The following is a 21,637-nucleotide window of genomic DNA, read 5'->3' as shown; positions in this document are numbered from 1 at the left end:
TGGAAGGAAAAGGCACGGCGGATCGAAAGAAGACGGACGTACCTGCTCGAGCATGGAGGATGAGAATCGACTCAAAGTTTACACAAGGCTACATTCAAATTGCTCAGACTACTTTCAAACCGAAGTTACCCATAGAGAAACTACACAACTTCCTTCCATGCGATGGCACCTTAGACACCACAAGCCAGAAAAAGACGCAGAAGAAATTACGAAACATCCTCTGTATTTGCAGTTTAGTTCTCTCAAAAAGAGTAACAAAAAGTCACTGCAGATTGCAGCGCATCTGGTAAACAAGACAACACCTCCAAGATATGATGTATGAGCATAATGCCATTTGGTATATGAATTTCCTTTTCTTGCACTGTTGATATACATTGTAACTTTGTACAATCTATAACTGGGAGAGGCCACCAAGACATTGCCTCTTCCTACAACCCATGGATATTATAAGACTGATTTGAATTTGCCCTACAAAAGAATGATTTGCCTGCCTTGCTTTAAAAGATATTGCTTTTCCTAGATGTAAGGGAGGAATCCCATCCCAACCCTATTGACTACCTATAAGGATTTTACAAAAAACTAGCTGGAAAAGAAAAGGAAATATAACAAAAGAAAGGGTACACCATCCAGCGTAAAGGATTGAAAAAAATTTACAACAAATCAAGGAATATTCTGACAAGGTATCTAACGGTATAAAGCTCTGAGATTTCACAGCCCTAATCCTGTAAAAACTGGAAGGCGGGATTCTCGAGTAGCTCCTCAGCTGGTTTGACATCGGTGAAGTCCTTCTCCTGAATTGAGTTGGTGATGTCATCGACTGAGAACGGGATGCTGCATTGCAAACACAACAATAAATTGAGGGGTGTGTTAATGTTTGTCCAGGGACTAATATAAACAGTAGATACATCCACACAATTAAATCAAATGGTACTTATGTTACCTTGAATTATCATCCAACAGAAATGAACTGCTTTCAGCGTTATTAGAGTCCTCTGTCATCAGCACCCGCATGTTACTAAGAACCTGAAACATTAGATGACCTTAAGTTTTCTTTTCACTTTTGATATCCTGCACAGTATACTACATTGACCAGGAATTAAAATTAAGCAGTAATGTGTATGTACGTTATTTCAATTCCATATACAACATTCTTTTAAAAGGGGGAAAAGAAAATGTACTTTAGCAGTCAACAAATGGAAAGATTTTCATTGCCACATGCATAATTGTATATTGATTTTTTTTAACGAATGGAACTCACATCTGATGATACGCTCTGGGTATTGTACTTGTCATCCCAGTACTGTGTACAGATTCTGTACAGCTGCTGAACGCTCAAGATCTACAGATATCAACAATAAAGCATGAATTAGCACCAATTTGCTTAAGGAACAAAAACAGAAAAGATGCTCGACAAAATTGAAAAGTGCGGTTAATGTGATTTTACCGGACATAGGTCATTGACAATCTCATCATAAGATATTCTGAATTTTTGGAATATGACCTGAAAAGAGTATTGAAAATGTATTAATAGTTGCCAATTACACACAGCACAGGGCAACATCAGTCTGGATTAACACTAATTATCATTTGCTTTATTCATGGAAAGCTATGAAGCTTATTAAAGCCAAAGATAAATAAAGCAAGGTTCTAGGATGCCACTCATGCACATAGGATGTCAAAAGTACCAGTGTTATCTGATCGGGCGATCAGCCCTGATCGCCTAGGCACCGACCAGGACGATCAGGGCGATTAATCGAGGCTGATCGGTTAGTATAGCAAGAGTGTCCAGCAGGCCAAATATGCTATATATTATATACTAAATACTCTATAGTCTGTAGTATATGGTAAAAAGCAAGGATCATTTGGTCAAAGAAGAAGAAGCAGCATCATTTGCTGCCCGTCATCTGCCCAAAATGGAACATGGGCTGGGCTGGCAGGCCCAAAATTATATTTTCTCAGGGAGGTAGCCCATGAACTGATCGTTTTCCACCCTGATCGGACGATTAATTGCGACTAATCATCGATTAATCGGATGATCAGCTTTCTGATCGGCTGATCGACTTACCTGTGCCTGATCGGAGGTAGGGGAGCGATCAGGACGATTAATCGTGATTAATCGGACAATCAGATAACATTCTCAAAACTACAACATTTTATTGGTGCCAAACCTCAACACAAATATACACAAGCAGAATGGACATCATACCAGAAAGCCAACAGCCTGCCTGATATGCTTGAGCTCATCCCAGGATGCTGCAGCATACTGTATGAAAAAAAAATGAAGGAGCTTCAGTAAACTGAATCATGTAGGAGGGAAAGCTAGCGTTCAAACACAGACAGATCACCTCAGTTGTTGCCTTTGCACACCATAATTCCAACTCGGCTAGACCAGCTTTGACATACTCTCCATTGCTGAAGGAGCAACATTCACGACGAAGGAGTAAACTGCAGAACAAAAAACATTCATGTACTCATGTACTGCGCAAGTTTCCCGGCATACAAGAAACAAAACTTGAAATATAGGTTCACCTGTTGAACAGTTGTACATTAATGTATGAGAATATCTGGGTAAAAACTTTCTGAGCTAAAACTGGGGGTACCTGAGGATAAACAAAGCAGCAGTTAGCGCATACATCCAACAGAAGTGAATCGCATAGAAACAAAGAAATACACATACATGGTTATCTTGCAGTTTCTTCAAAAGGATATCCAAGCTCTCGATGATTCTCTGCCAATGGTTGCTCTGAGCTTGACCAGATAACCGTCCAGACATTCGCAGCATGCTAGCTTTCATTGTTCTCGGAGCCTAGTGGTTAACAAAGATCAAAATGAATGGTAAACAATGAATCCATTTACAGCCAGTTATCAACAAACAGCAAAGATCCAAAAGGAAAATATACCTGGATACACAGAGAAATCAAAGATGATAATTCCTTTTTAATATTGTCACGGATGATACCGTAAATCTTCTCCACATAAGCAGTTAACTGCTGCTTGAAAAGCAAGGCAGGATACTTGGCCTCAACTTGACGGACGACATCAGTTGCCTCAACATGCATGTTGACAAAAGATGCAGATCGCAAGCCCTAGACAAGTGAATTTACATTATCAGAGCCCGTACCACATTTTCCATTTTATTTCCTTCCACTTTTCATGCATGGAAAAGAAAGTAACATACTTGAGCCATTCTGCCAAACAATGATGTTGGCTGAGGAGGTTTCTTTCGTGAAACACTCCCAGGTGCACCAGCAGCTTTGAGACTTCTCTGAAGTAGGAACAGCAAGCTAGATGTATTTGAGAGCCAGTAAGCAAGATTATCGTTATCTTCTTCATTCTGCATCAAGGGCTTCACAACGTAAGCTGACTGGGGGCCAAAGAAACTTGCCAACTTCCAAAATTCAATCAGATTACAATTTAAGGTCAAAACAGTATCACTGAAATAAACTGTGGATTGGAATAAATGAAATGCCAGAGAACAGAGTGACGTCATTATTGATTTCTGAGGAATACAAATTTAGAAAACAAAAACCAATTAGATTGGTGTAATAAGAAGTTGATTCTCTCTCCATGTTTTCAAGTCTTTCCTGTACCATCCCAGTTTTCAAGAATCTGAAAGGGTTTTAGTTTTTCTTCTACTTTATTGGAAAAAACGAAAATGTTGGACCAAATAAGTAGCATGTTCTTCCATGTACTAAGAAGTGGCCTAGATCTCCATGCTTGTAATATTTCCAAAACCATGCCAGTTTTCACGCATCTACAGGTTGAGTTTTTTGTTTGATTTATTAGCAAAAATGGCTTTGCCTTCATTCAAGGGTAGAAGTGGCATATTGCTACTTCAGCTGATGCTCCAATACCTTGAGGAAAATGGAGCAAGCGCAGAATAACTTCTAGACAACTAGAGTAGTAGAGTGGAAAATGTAGGGTGTAAAAGAAATTGGAAACTTGTTAAGAGAGCAGCTCTACTTTTATATAACATAAAGATAAAGCCTAGAGATGTTTTGATGCTGGTAGGATCTCAGATTAAATTTTCAAATAATAACCACTTATTATATTTATATATATATATATATATAAAAGAAGTCTAATTGTACTTCTGGCTCAAGTAACGCTGAAAGACCACAATACAGGTTCCAGATTACCTCTATTGCAGATCCTATTAACTGAATAAGGCGGTCAAAAACACTTGTCTTCTCTGCCTCAAAAGATTTCCAGTGAAGAAGACATTTATATATGGTAAAAGCAGCAACTGGTTTCCCCCCACAATAGCCAAGGTTTTTTGACACACAGTCAATAAGTGCATCGACATTTTCCTACAGAAAGATAAGAGTCAAGTAACCATTTTTGTATGAGCAATTTAAACAATAAATATGTTGACCTACAAGTTGCCTGTCGACACAAGATTTCCTCAACTTTGGATCACCATTCCCATAATCTTTAATAGCAGGAGGTGCACTTTGGGGTTCCTGAAAATGACAGATTGTTGTGACTTGTGAGACCATAGACAGAAAATTTAAGTTTCAAAACAAAAGGAATATTTAAGGTGGAAAACTTCAAACCTTTGGATCTTCAACCTCATGGAAGCCATTTTCCAAGTTCTGATTAATAGAGAAGAAAGCGGGAGATGTGAGTAAAGGAACATTCTCATTTCAGCCAGAGGGAACAAAAGTTAACCAATGTGCAAGCCATTACATGTACCTTTGGAACAATTGGAATTGACAGATGTTCAGACATGCTCTTGACTGGCGAGCTCAACAGTGCTTGTCTCTGCACCTTCTCCTCAGATTCCATGTTGGATAATTTCTCTTGAAGCCTGAAGCAGAATAACAAAAAGAAATGTCAACCACTGTACTTCTACAATAAAGTTGAGTTCAGAAAATGGAACAACCTTAGCATCGCCATGTTCAAATCGACAATTTTTGTCTCAGCGTCCATTGCCTTTTGTAGCCTCTCTTCGCTGATTTTGTTTGTTTCTTCATATTTCTTCTCAGTATCATCAATTTTCTTTTCAAGAGAACTGACCAGAGTCTGCAGTAATGGAATGTCAAGTGTTATATCCATAGCAGAGGTAGTATCGCATGGAGCTAGAATGGCAGCAGGAAACAAATCTCTTTAAGAATGATTAGATTTATTTTATAGTATAAGTCCTAAGAAATAAGAAAATGCATTTCCTTGTCAATGGGGCAGACAAAAAAGAGAATCTAGAATATGATCAGGTCTCACCTTAAGTTTGTCGTTTTCATCTCTAAGCTTATTCATCAGTTCAGTATCTATGACAGGAACCTCTTTAACAACTGGTGCCACCTCTGCAGCCTTCTTGGCAGCCTCTCTCTCCTTGACTAGCATTTCCTGTGTTTCTTTGTATTGTTGTTGCACCTCTTGCAAGGTAGCTTGCAACTTTGCATTCTCTTGTGATTTAGCTTCCTCAAGATCAGCCTACAACAAAGACCCATGCATAAGTAATAATAAGGTATCACAAGTTAACTATACATTTTTTTTTTCATTTTACTACCAGGGAAGAACAAGATCTCCCTTGCCATTTCCCAGATGTCTATTAGGTCATATGGTGAATATACCGCATAGGTCACTCATATCATGGACAGAAAGATATATATATTGATATTCATGGACAGTCAGCTGTGTGCTTGAGTGCTTAAACCAATATAGTGAATTAGTTATGGGCTGAGTCCTTTTGTAGAAGGTAACCAAACAGCCAGTTCAACCATGAACCATGAGATCATATTTGTGTAATTGTGTATGTTAAATAGCACGTAGAGTACAGATTGGTGTTTCAACCCCAGAAAACAATGTAACAATGCCATCCAGTATTCTTCAAGTTACATTAACAAGAGAATTTATAGAAATAAACTCACTCGCATGCGTTTCTCCAATTGCAGTCGCCATGTAAGCTCTTCAACTTGCTTTTCCAATTTATTTTTGGCAGCTTGCAAAGCACCAGTTTCCCGTGCAGCCTGATAAGCAATGAAAATGGATAAGAAAAGCTGGTCCTTGATATATCCCACTATCACTAGGGGGCTTTCGCACTAGTAGCAATAGAGAACTGTAATAGGCAAAGTACTAAGGCCTATAAAAACATACCATGTACTGAGAAATGTACACAGCAGTATAGCAAAACATCTGTAACTGCAAGTGCAATATTGTACACTATCCTACATACAATATAAAGGTTCCAGAAGTTGCAAAAAAATGGGCCAGTTGAAACTTTTTCTTGACCAAAATTTCTAAGGGACACCTTAACATGGTTTCATCGAAATAGCATAGATAGAACATAACAAATGACTGGTGTGCTTGAGTTTACCATTTTGAGCTTTCGAAGCTCCTTCCTAGCAACCTTTCCTCTCCAGGCACATTGTGTAGTAATGGCAGCTTTCTTCGTTCTTGAATAATACAACCTTGCCAAGAACTGACGGCAGCGACTCTGAAATAGAAATTTGAACAAGTACAAAGTTTAAGAAAAAAGCGTCGATAGGATCTGATAAGGATTATTGCAGATTGTCTGCATGTTAGTATTGTGGACTATATGTGCACTATATGTACAGTTAGTCATATTTTGGAGAAAGATTCAACGGGGAGTACTGTTTGTAGTCTAAAAGGCAAACTCTGCATAGCAAACAGGCTTTCAGCTATTGAATTCAAGGATGAAACTAACAAAGGTGAATGGAAGTATGTTCTAGTCTTAATTACTATTTACTAAACCACAGATTTCATAAACTATACCTCCCAATGAAACTTAGATTTCATATTTTTTTATCAGTTTATCTAGCCCCTATCTGAGGAAGTTGTCCAGGCAGTAATAGCATTACAACTTAAGTCTAAGACTAGAAGAAAAAATCTATGCAACCTAAGCATGTTCCCTGCAGTTTCAGAGCTATCGATGACTGTCAATCAAATATCAACCTTAAATATAAGGAGAGAAAATCATAATACTTATATTGATTACTATTCCATGCTACTATCGATTTGCATGTGCTCACACACACATGAAACAAGCTTATTTATTTCTCAGTTTTACCTGGATAACAATAGCTGCTTTTGTTTGTTGTCTGAAATGGAGCTCTTTACGTGCAACCATCCCGCGTAAAGCTGATTGGATAGTAACAGCCGAAGCAGAAAGTTCATTGTATGCTTTTCTGGCAGCATGCATGCGATAGCAAGTCTGTATCCTGAGAGAAGCAGCTTCTCTGCGGAGATTCTGGTAAATTTTTCTTGCAAGTTCCCCTTTAAATATGAAAGGGAAGCCATGTCAGAAATTTTTATGACATGAACAAAATTTAAATTAACTGGGGACATAGAGGCTTCAATTTGGAATAACAAATGAAAATCTCACCGCGACAAATCGTCTGCAGTTGTACAGCTGATCTCTGCAGTTTAATGAAATTTTTCTGTGCCAGAAATGAGCGGACTTTCCTTTGAATCATGTTGGCGGAACGTCCTAACACTTCGTTTCTACGTGCATCAAGCTCAGCCATTTGACCAGCACGAAGAAATACTTTTGTCTTGCCAATCTACATAATCCATTTGAAAAAAGGCATGCAGTTTAGTCCACATATCAATACTGGTAAAGATAGACCTCCAAATATTCACTTACAATGCATATGTTACATCCTGTTCTAAACAATTCAGCTCTGCTGCAGCCTATGCTCTACACAAGTAGATATTTCTATAGGAGAGAACAATTCTTGCACTTCGAGGCATTATTTTTATAAAAAATGTTAAGAATTATAATGATCAACGGGTGGTAATGTCTTATAACTAACACGACACTATGTGGCTCCAAATACTTAATACAGACACTCAGACAGTAGTTCTGGTTCAGTACAGTTTGTTTAGCACCTCAACCACAATGGACCAACGCTTCTGAGATGCTAGACACTGCTGTTTCAACAACAGCAGTTAGAGTTTATTATATAAGTGTACCAGAATGAGGATGCCTTAAGTAATTGTTTGTCCAAAAAGCTATGCATTTGTGGATGGAAGGAGTAATCAACAATATGGCAACAGAGCATACTACTTACTGAGCATCAATTATCACAGATCAATAACACCCAATGCAAAAGCTACTTTCTGTGTAACATCCATTACCTGATAACCTTGCAGATCTACCTTCTCTAACAGCCTCCTTACAGCAGCAATCTCATCAGAGCTAGTAAAATGAACACAAACTCACATCGGTAAGTAGGCTCAACAAACTGAACAAAGAAACAGGTTAACACTGGTAATACCTTCCACTCAAAACATCAGGCGCAAGAATACCAAAGCGATCTATGAACTCATAGAAAGTTCTTCTAGTTGGATACCCAGCACAGCTTATCCTGATTGCTTCCATTACTCCCTGAGGACAAGCCAATAATGTAAATATTGAAGTTGGAACTTGGAAGCAAAAAAATATGTGAAACAGGAAATCTTACTCCGCATCTTAGCTGCTGAAGAACATTCTGGTTCTCGAATATTGATGGCTTGAGTATATTATTCGGCTTTACACAGCGGATATAGTGGGGCTCAGTTGCACTCAATGTCTCTAAGAGAGATTGCAGTTGTTGCTGTATTGCATTATATATGTATTAAAAGTATGAACAATCGTAAGCAATAGACATCCAAATGAAGAATTTTATGTGACTTGTTATGCACCTTGAACCTGGAACCGATGGATGAAAACTTGGACGATTTTGAGGAATCCTCAGAGAGGAGAGGGAAAAGGCCCGAGACAAATGAACATTGTGAAGCACTCAAAAGGGCCTGATGTTCAGCAACTACATAATCTTTGTTCTTGTCCAAAAATAATTCTGTTTGGTAGGTGACCTACAAATTAAAAGGTGGCCAACTTAGATTTGATCAAAAGAACTATGAAAACTAAAGAAAGTAAAGGTATTCATACTTACATCTCCAGCATAATGGCATATGGTGAAGTCTGATCGCGATAATTTTGGCTTAGTAAAGCGCTTATTATTTTTGAAAGTTTGGTACAATTTCTGAGCAAATGTCTCGTGTGTTGATCTTGGCAGCATACTGTAACACAAAATCACATGTTTATAGATCAATTTCTTGTAAAGCTGAAATGCTGTATGCTTGAAGACCAGCATAAACAACAAAATGATTTATTATCAGTTATACATACCAGGCCTCATCTAGAAGGGCAATAATTCCACCGGGTTTCTGTGAACGAATAATCAAATACTTAGACGGGAGTGGAAAAAAAAAAGCAGAATATAAAAGCATGACATCACCAGCGAGTTTCAGTAACACGAAAAAAAAAAACATACGAGTAGCAGCCTGCATATCCAAGAATTGGAGCTAAGGTATAGTAGCAACAGCACTTACATTTGCTTGCTACTTGCAAGGTCTGTTGCATCTACGATTATATTTGGTAAAATTATGCAAGGAAGATTTTGAACGAGACCACATAAATTCATCAGAGAGAGAGAGAGAGAGAGAGAGAGCAATCTTGTTTTCATCGAGGTTTGTCTTAGCGTAACCATATCACAAGGTTCGAGAAATATATATATTCAAGGCCAAGAAAGCAACCTTCTCAATGAGATCGAGAACATCCTGATTGTCGATGAACTCAATGTAACTCCAATTAATTTCTTCTTTAGTGTACTCTTCCTGCTCCATCTTAAAGACATGCTGCAGAAAAGAAGAAATTCAAAGTTGGAAATATCTTTTTAAAAAAAATATAAGTCAGCAGAAATGAACGCGTAGGTGATAACAACAAAAAACAGAAAACTTGCCTGGTTGAAGTGCTGTTGCAGTTTTTCATTTGTCAAGTTGATACAAAACTGTTCGAAACTATCAATATCAAGAGAAATATGCATTAGATATGAGAACTACAATAAATTCATAAAATTAGAGAGAAATAATAGAAAAAACAGATAAATAAAAATCAAGAAACAATTACTCCCTCCATTCCATAATATAAGACACAACCACTTTTTTTATATGTTCCATAATATAAGGCATACATGCAAGCATGCATGCAATTAACTATGACATCTTCTCCATTAAATTATTAATTCTTTAAATCCTTCACTCTCACATCCTCTAATTCTATTGGATGCATGCATTGTATTTATTAGCATGATCCAAACTACAAGATGATAATAATTATTTCTTGGTCTTTGGATTAAGGGTGGTTGTGCCTTATATTTTGGAATGGAGGGAGTAACAAGCAACAAAAAATCCCATGCATCACGATAAAATGTGGTAATATCTTGGATTGTAGAAGAACATAGTGTATAAAACCTAAAATAACAATAGTTCTGAGAATCTACTTCACTACTACCTATCTTAACTTTTTGAAACAGTAAGATCACACTAAACATGAAAAAGCAATACTCTGGATCCAACATTTTGCACTTCTTCAGGAAATGTTTCAGAGAAAGTGCTGCATTCAAGGCAAATATTGCAGGCAATATTTAAGATTTTCCATAAAATACAGCCATCCTGAATCTTTAACATGTAATCCTATATCAAAGGAAAAGCCCAGGAGTGTAGCATCTTCCATGCGTCCATAGCTTTAGTTCTAGTACAACTGGGACCAAGTGTTTCGGTGACGAAAAGTTTCTAGAAGCCATGCCCTGAACAGCACATAGTAAGGCGTGAAGCCAAATTCCCACCATTTATTACCAAGAACTAAATTGGGGCTAACCCAACAGCTTTCCTCTCGCTGGCCAATAAGTTGACAAGATTACAACTAACATGCAATCAATCATCAAAAGCGTACCAGTGAAGCACCTGTTTGTCTTGAAGCTTTCAAAACCGTAGATATCCAGCACTCCAATTAAGCATTTTGAATTTGGATCTTGGCCAATAGATTTGTTTATCTTATCCACAAGCCTAAGATTAAAGGTCATTTGACACATGAGCATAAGGTGAAAATATGTGTGGAAACAACCATTAGCAGCCAGTGCAAAACTTCAAAACTGACTCACCAATCAAACAACCGTGAGTACACAGTCTTAGCAAGTGCATCTCTACTCCCCTTAGCAGCCTCAGGATCCAAAGTTTTTACTATGTTCTCATCACGAGTCACAATAATACGTTTGCACAATGAATCTTCAAGTGCTTTCTCGTCACACCTACAAGACCAAATTTGAGGCTCTTGTGAGATAAGTGTATGCATTCAAGAGTTTCTAAAAGGAATCCAAAGACCGCATACATGAAGAGCTCAGCGGCAGTCTTTAAATGAAACAGTGATTTTTCATCCTTAGGTTTTGATGACTCTCCATCATCCCCTTCAGCAAACTCAACATTTCCCAAGTGGAGGATGGCAGCAACAACCCGGAAAATTGCTTCCTGAAGCATCATGAAAAACATGAGGTAAAGTTTGAGAAGGGTAAATAAGCTTCAAGTAATTAAAAAATGGTATGTGTTAATAATTATAGAACCAAGTGCATACCTGCTCTTCAGAACTGATTCCAATAATATCCATAGCCTTTCTAGTTTCAAGGTACTCTTTAGATTCATCTAGACCTTCAAGCTTGTAGCAGTTGGACTGATTAAGATAGTGAAATGTTCTGGGATCTCCCAGTTTGTATCTCTTAAGCTCCTGTAGATGGAACACTGAATCATTCAGCACTAGTATATGAAACACAGTATTTTAGGCTGCAGAAGCTGCTACAGGCTTACAGCATTTAGTATTTTGTGAAGCTACAAAGTGGAGAAGAACCTCTAGAGGAACATGTCGACGGAAGGTTTTCATGAACCAAAATTAGATTCATAACTGTTATCAATCTAACAGAGAACAGGATACAACGTGAAGAGAGAACTTCAGCAAGGGAAACTGGAAATTTTAAGCTTAATAAAGCATTTTATTCACACCACAGTGTGTGCCATATGAAACGGTATTCCTTCATGCTGACCGACATGTAAGTTGTGGTATAATTGGGAATCAATCGATTTAAAGAGTATATCAAACTGTCAATCTATTGGTCCCAAATAATACAGATAAGCCTCTAGATAGGTTATCTTGGGTGGTAACATTTAGGATGGTGCTATTGTCATGTCAAACTGAAAAATGGACTATATATAACAGCTCATATAGTGTAAGCAGCATGTAAAAATAGTGATGCTATTTACATAAATTTGTCTAATCAAAGAAGGACATGAATAATCAAGGGGCAGCACCTCGGGTGGGGCAGCACAAAGCATGTAGAAACAATGATAATTTCTCTCTGGATCAGATATTTGGCAGACACGAGATCTCTCGAGGAGATAAGTTCTGACAGCAGCTCCTGATATTCTCCCATTCTGATCAAACTGGATCTCAACAAACTTACCAAAACGACTGCAATAAAAGCAGAGAAAAGAAGATTTGGTTGAGTGACAGATATTGAATCATAATGATCGTATGAAGAATGCTTCCTACCTTGAATTATTGTTTCTGACAGTCTTTGCATTTCCAAATGCTTCAAGGACAGGATTAGACTGAGAGGAATATGAATATGAAGTAATCAGTTGAAGAGGAACAACAGATGGTTATGGAAATAGCTTTCTGGAATTAGGTGGCTCTCAGAAATTATCACCTGAAGAACTTGCTTCTCAACAGTTCGCCCTTCAGCGGCAGCCTTCCCACCCATGTACGCAAGATAACGCATTATCATTTTAGTGCTTTCTGTTTTGCCAGCACCACTTTCTCCACTAACAAGAATTGACTGGCTTATTCCTTCATTAAGCATCAATCTACACCAGTAATCAAAGACATTCTTCTCACAGTAGAGCTCAAAGGAGAAAAGAAGTTCTTTATGGAAGCTAACCCATTTAAATCGTAGACCACCTTGTAGTTATCAACATATATATCATAATGAGCCTACCTGTATGCAACATCTGCAACAGCAAAAGGATGGGGACTTAATTCACCAAAATCTGCCCCTTTATATTGTTCCATCATCTGAGTATCATACAGGTGAGGCAGTCTTCGAAAAGGATTTACAGCAATCAAGATATTTCCAGTATATGTCTGGTTTCAACACAAATAAGTTGAAAACATGCGTTAGAGAAGAATGATGGCTGCACTTAAAATGGTAGCATTGGTAAAAACATATAGAGAAGCGTAGTCACATTATGTCAGTGTAAAAGACTTACATATATTTCATTCATGTCATATCTAGATTTCAAATTCTGAAGAACCCCAGGTTCATGAAGATAAGCAAGCTTCGTCATGTCATCAACTCCACATGGTGATTCCTCTGGATCCTTTGCGTGGACATTGGAACCTTTAACAGTAACCTGAACAAAACGACCAAATTTGAACTTAAGTGTAAATACCGCTATTATGGAAGGTCAGTTCAGCTCATCTTTACATGGTCTCTCCTAGCTGCCTAGCTGTTACAAATCTAGCAATAATATAGTAGCCAGCTGGTCATACTATAGCAAAACCTAATTACTTATGAACAACTTACCGTCTTTTCATTGGAACACTTGACAATAACCGTGTCACCATGGACTTTTATAACCTCCCCATCGATCCAGGCAACACCAGGATCCTCAACCCAAACCTGGGATCCCACCACAATGGTAGCTTGAGCCGCCTGCAGGAATAAATTTATGCCATCAAACGCTAGCTGCATATTGCTCGACGCGGGAAAAATAGCGTTATACCTAAAATGTCAACGAAACCCATGCATCCCACATTCATTACAGCAGTTGTATAGCAAACCGTTTTCTGGCGCGAACAAGAGCGTGGCATATTGGTCACTTGATCTTAAGGGTAGCAACACACAGGTCAACGTCCATAGCACAATAATTTTTTTCATCAAAAGGAATAATATCACAATAATAATTTATCGGGACAAAAAGAACATCGTCCTCATTTCCCATCTGAAACAGCCTAACTATCCAAGGGCGCGGACCTAACGTGGGGCATAGTTAGAACTCAAAAAATAGTGTGGGAAATCAAAAAGGTGCTATCAGCGTCAGTACCCAGTAGGGTAATATCACCCGCGTCTAGTCTAGACTCTAGAGCAACGGAACAGCAAAGCTAGGGCTTCCTTACCATCGAAGGAAATCAATCCAGGTCCGGGCGGATCTCCGCTCCACGCTACTCCTCCAGACTTAGCCCGAGGGAATGATGAACACGACGACGACGACGACGTCAAGATGTCGTCCGCCGCGCGAGACCTCGAGGACGACGGGCGGGGTTAGCCGCGACGACTCGGCCGCCGGCGAGATCCAATCACCGGCGGGGGGGCCGAATCGCCGACGCGGAACCGCGAGATCGGAGGGGGGGTGAACCCCCCGAACCCCTCCACCCACGAAAGCAGCAACAGCTGCTCGTATCTCCCACCGCCCCCCGACTGCCTCCGAACCCGCCCCCGCCGTTCAACCCCGACGAAATGCACCGCGTCCGCCTTACAGAGCGCCGCCGCCGCCGGCAACAACGACGACGACGAGGAGGAGGAGAGCTCTCCGCGATTGCGCCGCGGGGGTTTCGCGGCGGCGCCTCTCCAAAGTCCAAACCCCCTCCCTCTCCTCTCTCTTCTCCGGATGTTTTGGCCTCGCTCTCGTGGAGAAAGGGAATGTGAATGGCGAGGGGAGAGGGGAGCGGGGAGGAGGAGGAGGAGGAACAGCTGCCGCCTGCGCTTTTTTTTTTTTTTTTGTTCTCTTGGGTTTCTTCGGGTTTTCGTTTACTACTACTAGTACTACTTGCTTGTAGTCTGAGGCATTTTTTCTCCTTCCGGGTCTTTCGGTTCATCCTTTCCTTCCCTTCTCATTTGCTTAGCGGGTTTTGGGTTTCTGTATGCTCCGAATAGGTTATGTGTACACGAAACAACTTTATATATAGTTTTCTTGTATATATACATATATATATAATGGCGCGTGATCACTAATGTGACTGTACACCATGTAGAAAAAATGGTTAGATGGTTCTCTTGCGCGACTAATGATTCTAAGAAGAGAGCACGGAAAAAATGGTATCTAAAGTTTGGAGTGTACGATGATAACTATGATAAATAAGAGACATTCAAGACATACATGTGGAAAAGTAGCAATGGTATAGCACACGTAGTTATAAGGTGTATATGACTATATGTCGAACGTGGAAAAAGAGGGTTAGTTTACTACAAATGCGCGGGAAAATGAAATCATGTTGACAGCTTGATGACGTCATGACCTTATAAAAACCGCCAGCCATTTAAAATGTGGTATGGAGCCATTTATTAATATGTAATCTATTCATGTTGTTTTACTACTGATCTATAAATTTACATTTGTTGCACGTATAGAGTGACAAATGAGAATATATATAAAAAAATATTTATTGATCGATTATAACGATATGCACATATACGTGCAACACTCTTAGAGCAGGTACAATAGGTTGTTTAAGCGGGTGATAATCTATACACGGTGGCAAAAGTGATGATCTGGAGAAGAAATAAGTGGAGAGAGAGTGAAAGTGGGCGACTAATTTATCGCCGACGACACAAGGGCTCCAACGCATGCAAAGCAGCTCTAGATAAGCTTCTACTGGCCACACGGTTGTGAGGTGGGGTCCAAGTGAAACCATGCAGAAACAGAGGTCTGTCAGTAACTGAAAAAGTAGATTAAAATATTGAAAAGTAATACATGCAAATTTATGGATAGAAGAGCTAATAGCTCATTACTGTGTATGTTATCTTTACTAGTTAATTGTATTGCTGATGTGGATGTTTTTGGAGCCAACCGTAGACTATACTATTGACCTTGCTCTTATGATCAGTTTTTGTTTGACTCGAACCTTAGGCAATTTCAAACTTAAGTGACACTATAGTATTGACTTATTTGCTTAGTATAGCTAGTTGTTATTCCTTCACAATCCCTCATCACTACCACGAGAAGATGGCACTTCATGATGAACTAACTTCTTAAAATGCATCCTTTTTATCCTTTTGTATTCCTACTACTTTATAGTTGAATTATAGCCACACCATAGCTTACCGATCATATATACCATCTGGATAGCCAAGAGGGAGCATTACTTCCTAAATCCTATCATCGTATGATCTATAATTATTTAATCGATAATCATCTGGTTTAAGGTATAGAATTTTGTAACATATTTTTATAAAGATTAGTATTATACGTGCAAAAAGTATAAAAAGATGAAACTTTCCCCTTTACGAAACATATAGAACAAAATTCATGCATACACCGTATCGTATGTCCTCGTACATGGTGGGTAAGATGTACTTGTTGGAGGCAAGCTAGGAGTAGGTACTGTGTGGCTCCCGTGTAATCGGTTTTGTTTGACGTGAACCTCAGTCCTCGGGCAGTCTCAAACTTAAGTAACACTATGTTTTTGTCACTCGTGTGCCTCACTATGTATAGCTAGTTGAATTCCCTTACATTCCCTCACGCAAGGATGATGCTTCATGGCTAAACTAACTTCTTAAAAAGTTAAAATACACAGCTTGTCATTCTGGATTCCTACAACTTTATAATCGAATTATAGCTGTACCATAATCTTAGCTTACTGATAATATATACCATTTGGATAGCCAAGAGGGAGCATCACTTCGTACCATTGTTTGATCTATAATTATTTAATCGACGATCGCTTGGTTTAAGGTACGGCACTTCGTAACATATTTTTTTATAAAGATTAGTATTAAGCGTGCAAAAAGTATAAAAAGATGTAACTTTTCCCCTTTACGAAATACAGAGTACAGAATTCAGAATTCATGTATACACCGTTTGTCCTTGTATGTGGTGGGTAAGCTTACTTCTTGGGGACAAGCTAGGAGTAGGTGCTGTGTGTTGTGTGGCTGTAGAAAGAAAGTTCGGAGCCTGGACCCGCGAAGCCACGCAAAAACCCGGATCCGCTAAGACACCTGTAGATTTTATTTTTGCATCCAACGTGGCGCCAACTCATTGGGTAAACCAGATTTAGCAGGTCATAAGGTAGAGGGAGAAAAGAAAAATATAAAACCATTTGCCGTTTTTCTTTTATTTTGTTTTCTAGTGGTACACCCGCTGTTCGTGGGTACGCACCCGCGGTGGGGCCCGCGACACCCCACGGAAAACTGGAAACGCGCGGTCACCGTCACCGCCCCCAACGACCCAGGGCGCCGTTAGGCTTAGATCATAGGCGGGCCCCACCAGGCTTGGATCATTAGGTGGGCCCCACCATGTCGGTGAGCGGTGGGGTAGAATAACACCCGGTGTAGAAGGAAAGAGCAGCAGCGTTTGTGGCTGTGGCATTAGAGAAGTACTCATAATTGCAAACGATAAGACAGCTATAAATATATTTTAAAAAAATTTATAACTAGCTCTATTACGGATCTTAAGACACGATATGTGTATGACAGATGGGATCAAGTATTAATAGTGTATTATATATTTGTAGTAATTATTGTATAAATCGGCTATTAAATTAAATATAAATGATTTAAAGTTAGTAGTTGGCTATAATATTAAACTCGCTCTTATATACGAGGGGCTAGTTTTAATTTGGAATATAGTATTAATTAATGGCAGCTTATGGCCTCGTGATTCCGTGCTGGTACACGGTTTCACAACTCATCCAACTCGTGGATGGCAGCAGAGAAGAGGAGGGAGGGGGCATTTCGGGGAATTCCAGCCTGTGATGCTTGGTCGGTGGCGTATCTGTGAGGTTTCTCCTCCTTTAATTTCATTTATTTCATTCTCTAGTGTGAGATCCATTTTTTAATTCCTTGTCAAATTAGGCCAACGGCGGATTAGAAAAATGACGAAAATAGCCACACGGTCGATCAGAAGAAGTTGGCCCCCACGACTGGACGTTGGACGGTTGCCTCGTGATCGATCTTGGGTTGTCAAAGACTCAAAGCTAAGCTTACCTACCTTGTGTGCCAACGCTTCCAAGGAAGTGTTACGAGGTCTTTCCAAGGAAGAATTTATCAACGGCGGAGAATGCTTCTATTTTCTCGATTTTTAAATATTTTTTTTAAAAAACACAGTACAAATGCAAGACGCTCACAACGCGCGTACACTCACCTCTATAAATATATACACGCACACCCTATCTCTATAAGCATCTCTAAAAAAACTGAGCTGGCGTATCTTGAGATTGATAAAGTCACCATGGGATACTGTTGGATTATTTTATCTAAAAATTTAGTGGAAGTATTTAAAAATATAACTCATACCTGAAATATCTTTAATAATCGTACAAATCACATCAAAATGGATATATCATGAAAGGAATGGAATAGCATTATGTTTTAAAAGTAAACAGCTCTACATGTTTTAAGCTGGAGTTAGTAGTAGGTTGTATGATGTTGATGAGTAGAGAATGCGACATAAATGTGCTCGACCGATGTCTCTCATCCAACAACATCGCGTACAAACGAGCACTGTATCCTCTTCATCTCATACGCATATGCAAGCATGTGATGTGAATTAAAAGCGCTCGAATGATGAAACACTGCAACTGCAAAGGGTAGGGAGCAATTTTGCTTGTGAATTTGGATGATGATTTCGTGCCTAACAACGTGGAGACAAGTAACCGCCATTCACGGGAGCCCCTTTTTTTTAGCTCAACAATGAGTGTACTCAGATGTAATGCTGCAGCACCTACCTCGCCAAATTATCCTGTAGCACTACTTGGAGCAAGTTTAATACCATCCATAGTTAAATTAATAGCTAATTTATACAATAATTAACTATAAATATATACTATATTATTAATAATTAGTCCCACATATACAGATATGTAACTCACTTGTCTTCTCTCTTCTCTTTTATCTTATCCGTATAAGCTTATAACCGATTTATAGTATATTACTTTACCTGCTCTTGGTGGGGATCAATCGAACTCTATGCATCTGCTATTTTTTTATTATTATTTCAAGCATCAAAGTGAGCAGAATTTCATGGCCGGATCAATTGATTACCTCCTAGGCTGGACATGGAGATCATTATCTAAGAAAAAGTTGGGCATGGAAATAATCAAGCGCGTTAATGCGGGGCCCAGCTTTATATACCAAAACTGCTACTCCCTCCGATGCTTTAACCTTTTTTTTTCTAAATCATTTATTTAGGTACTATTTAGATAAGGGACTAAACTGTCACATCCGATATTTAGATATTAATTAAAAATATTAATCGTATACTAATGATAAACCTATTTCATAACCTGAACTTATTCGCGAGATGAATCTATTAAGCCTAATCAATCCACGATTAGTCTATGTGATGCTACAGTAAATATGTGCTAGTTATGGATTAATTAGGCTTAAAAATTTTGTCTTGCGAATTACCTCTCATTTATACAATTAGTTTTATTATTAGTCTATATTTAATGCCTCTAATTAGTGTCGGACTAAAATTTAGTCCCTAGATCCAAACACCACCTTAATAATTAAAGTTACAAAAAATTATAGCAATGTTTTTAACATAGAACAAAATATAGCATCAACATACATTCAATGCTATATTTAGTTAAACTATTTAGTATTATAGATGTTGCTACATTTTTCTATAAGTATGGTTAAATATAAGAAAGTTTGAATTAAAAAAAGTTAAATAGTATTATAGCATGAAATGGAGGGAGTATTACCAATTGTTTTTTAAGTACAGGATGTTGTTTATTATTAAACATAGTGTTTGATTATTGGTTTTATTAAAAAAACAGTGCAAACGTAAAAATAAATAATAAAGTATGCTTAAAATACATTTACTGATAAAAAAGAATAACATAAATAAATACTATTGACGTAGATTTTGAAATAAGATGAATGCTGAAAAATCAACAACATCATATATTTACTATTAGAGAAATTAATTATCAGGCCAAGGATATTTAAGCAGTACTACGGCCTGCAATCACCTTATTGACATTAACCAAGCACACATGGTTCGGAGTTCGGTTTGATTGACATTAACCGTCTTACCGTCTTGTACGATCTGGTAGTAGGACACAAGAGTCACCTTCAGTAAAAACAAGGTAGCTTCAATCCTTCTTTCGTAGCCAGTACAGAAAATTAATCCCTTGTACGTACAGTAATCTCCAGCGACTGGTACAGCTCCAAATTAAATATACTGAACAGTGAAATCTGTAAATGGACAGCAATACTACTGTATAATGTATCCAATCGTTTTGTACATTTCCAATGGGTGAACCCAAACTGATTGCATATATAGGGTAGGATCGCAGAAAGCCATCACTGATCCTTTGCATTAGGAAGCTACAAACGCAAGTAAATTGCAGTGGTCAAAAGTTAGAGCTCAAAAGTAAGTGCACTATATACTTTAACTATCTGCTTTCTTTCTGCTTATCTTGCTCCACAAAGGAGAGAACTGCACTTTATTCAATACTTAGATTATATATATGCTATGAAAGTATTTCTTTCGATGAATCTTAAAAACATAAAATTTATAATGTTAAAATATATGAATTTCTTGTAGAAATTGATGGCTAAAATATGTTTGACTTATTGCAAAGATATAAAGAAATACCAGTAATTTAAAATGGACGGTGTTAGTCCTACTCGTAAAGAAGGCGCACTTGTGTCAATTAAAAAGTTGGCAAGAGGTACAACAGCATCAGAATCAGAATGCAGAGAAAACAAATATGGAAGCGAGCAAGCAAGAGAAGTAAACGCGTTGGGAGAAGGAAAGAGTCAAAACCTCCAATCAATGGCTTGTCTGATCATCTTTTCTTAACCTGAAAGATCTACCTGGGAGGCAAAAAAGAAAAAAAAAGGGAAAAGAAAACAATCGCCACACGAACACATCAGACCAAAAATTAGGGCATCAAAGCATGCGGCTGCCTTTTGTCTAACTCCCAAGGCACACAATAACAATGATAGATGTAGCTCTACAGTATCTCTCTTCCTGCCTTGATCTGCAGTTTGTCTTAAGCCGGCTGGTATCAGCACACTACAGTACTCCCTCATCATTAGAAGTGGAAATAATCTCGATCGTTAATATTTAGGAGTTCTAAACAGTTGAGGTTATTAATTAGTACTACCTCGGTATCAAAATATAAGAATTTGGATGGTATCTAGTTTCAAAGGACTGAGAAAAATGTCGGATAGAGATAGTAGTTAAGATGATAGTAAAAATAAATATGATCCATTGAAAGAAGATAGGTCTAGATTGAACTCTACTAGGAGTGGAGACTATATACCAGTTTTTTTTATTACTCCTGTTACGACTTACGAGTAACATGTGTGTAGGCGCAAGTAAATTAATAACATGTTTGTAATCACTTTTCTTAATTTAGTGTGTCATGTTTTGAAAGGGGCACCGTAAAAAAAATCCCTACAAATTATAGACATACATATTTTGATCATAAACTTTCTCAGATTTTGCAAGTAATAGTTCTCAGCGGAGTACATCCTCTGAAAATTGCAAATCTTTCTACTTTATGACTTATGAAGATGATTTCTGAGATTTCATTGATACTAGTTTAACAGTGTCCAGGATGCCATTCTTGTCTAGCATTCATAGGATAGCTGGATAGCACACCCTATGTGTCATCAAAACTAGCAGCTGTCTGTTAGTGCATCTGCTTTTATGCAAACCAGCCACTCATTTTCCATTCATTCACTCCATTTAATTAGGGCCTTGTTTAGTTCTAAACTTTTTTTTCGAACTTTCAACTTTTTCATCACATCAAAATTTTCCTACACATAAACTTCCAACTTTCCATCACATC

General features: G+C 38.3%; 1 protein-coding gene across 1 annotated transcript; it reads right to left on the bottom strand.

Annotated features, from left to right (window-relative positions):
- Positions 1-317: 317 nt before the first annotated feature.
- LOC4331144 (myosin-6) lies at positions 318-14,542 on the bottom strand. The gene is made up of 39 exons (XM_015770485.3): positions 14,009-14,542; positions 13,416-13,544; positions 13,099-13,242; positions 12,828-12,973; positions 12,540-12,696; positions 12,383-12,441; positions 12,142-12,301; positions 11,414-11,563; positions 11,174-11,310; positions 10,947-11,093; positions 10,750-10,851; positions 9,747-9,804; positions 9,541-9,642; positions 9,134-9,171; positions 8,898-9,024; positions 8,647-8,817; positions 8,427-8,558; positions 8,241-8,350; positions 8,101-8,161; positions 7,346-7,523; positions 7,031-7,236; positions 6,317-6,436; positions 5,871-5,969; positions 5,221-5,433; positions 4,886-5,025; positions 4,696-4,810; positions 4,557-4,595; positions 4,380-4,463; positions 4,140-4,310; positions 3,179-3,334; positions 2,901-3,086; positions 2,678-2,806; positions 2,530-2,600; positions 2,346-2,445; positions 2,207-2,263; positions 1,445-1,501; positions 1,259-1,339; positions 941-1,023; positions 318-831 (listed from the first exon to the last, which is right to left on the bottom strand). Exons 1-39 carry the CDS (start codon positions 14,009-14,011, stop codon positions 717-719), a joined length of 4,533 nt encoding a protein of 1,510 aa, XP_015625971.1. The 5' UTR covers positions 14,012-14,542; the 3' UTR covers positions 318-716.
- Positions 14,543-21,637: the final 7,095 nt, after the last annotated feature.

Source organism: Oryza sativa, chromosome 2 (assembly GCF_034140825.1).
Source record: "Oryza sativa Japonica Group chromosome 2, ASM3414082v1".
In the NCBI taxonomy this organism is placed as follows: domain Eukaryota; kingdom Viridiplantae; phylum Streptophyta; class Magnoliopsida; order Poales; family Poaceae; genus Oryza; species Oryza sativa.
This window is presented reverse-complemented; position numbering and strand designations above follow the sequence as displayed.

Excerpts from the sequence above, each read along its gene's own strand:
- LOC4331144 (XM_015770485.3), bottom strand. Across the intron at positions 4,311-4,379 it reads CTTGTGTCGACAGGCAACTT|GAAAATGTCGATGCACTTAT; the intron begins GTAGGTCAACAT and ends ATCTTTCTGTAG. Across the intron at positions 3,087-3,178 it reads TGTTTGGCAGAATGGCTCAA|GGCTTGCGATCTGCATCTTT; the intron begins GTATGTTACTTT and ends TCACTTGTCTAG.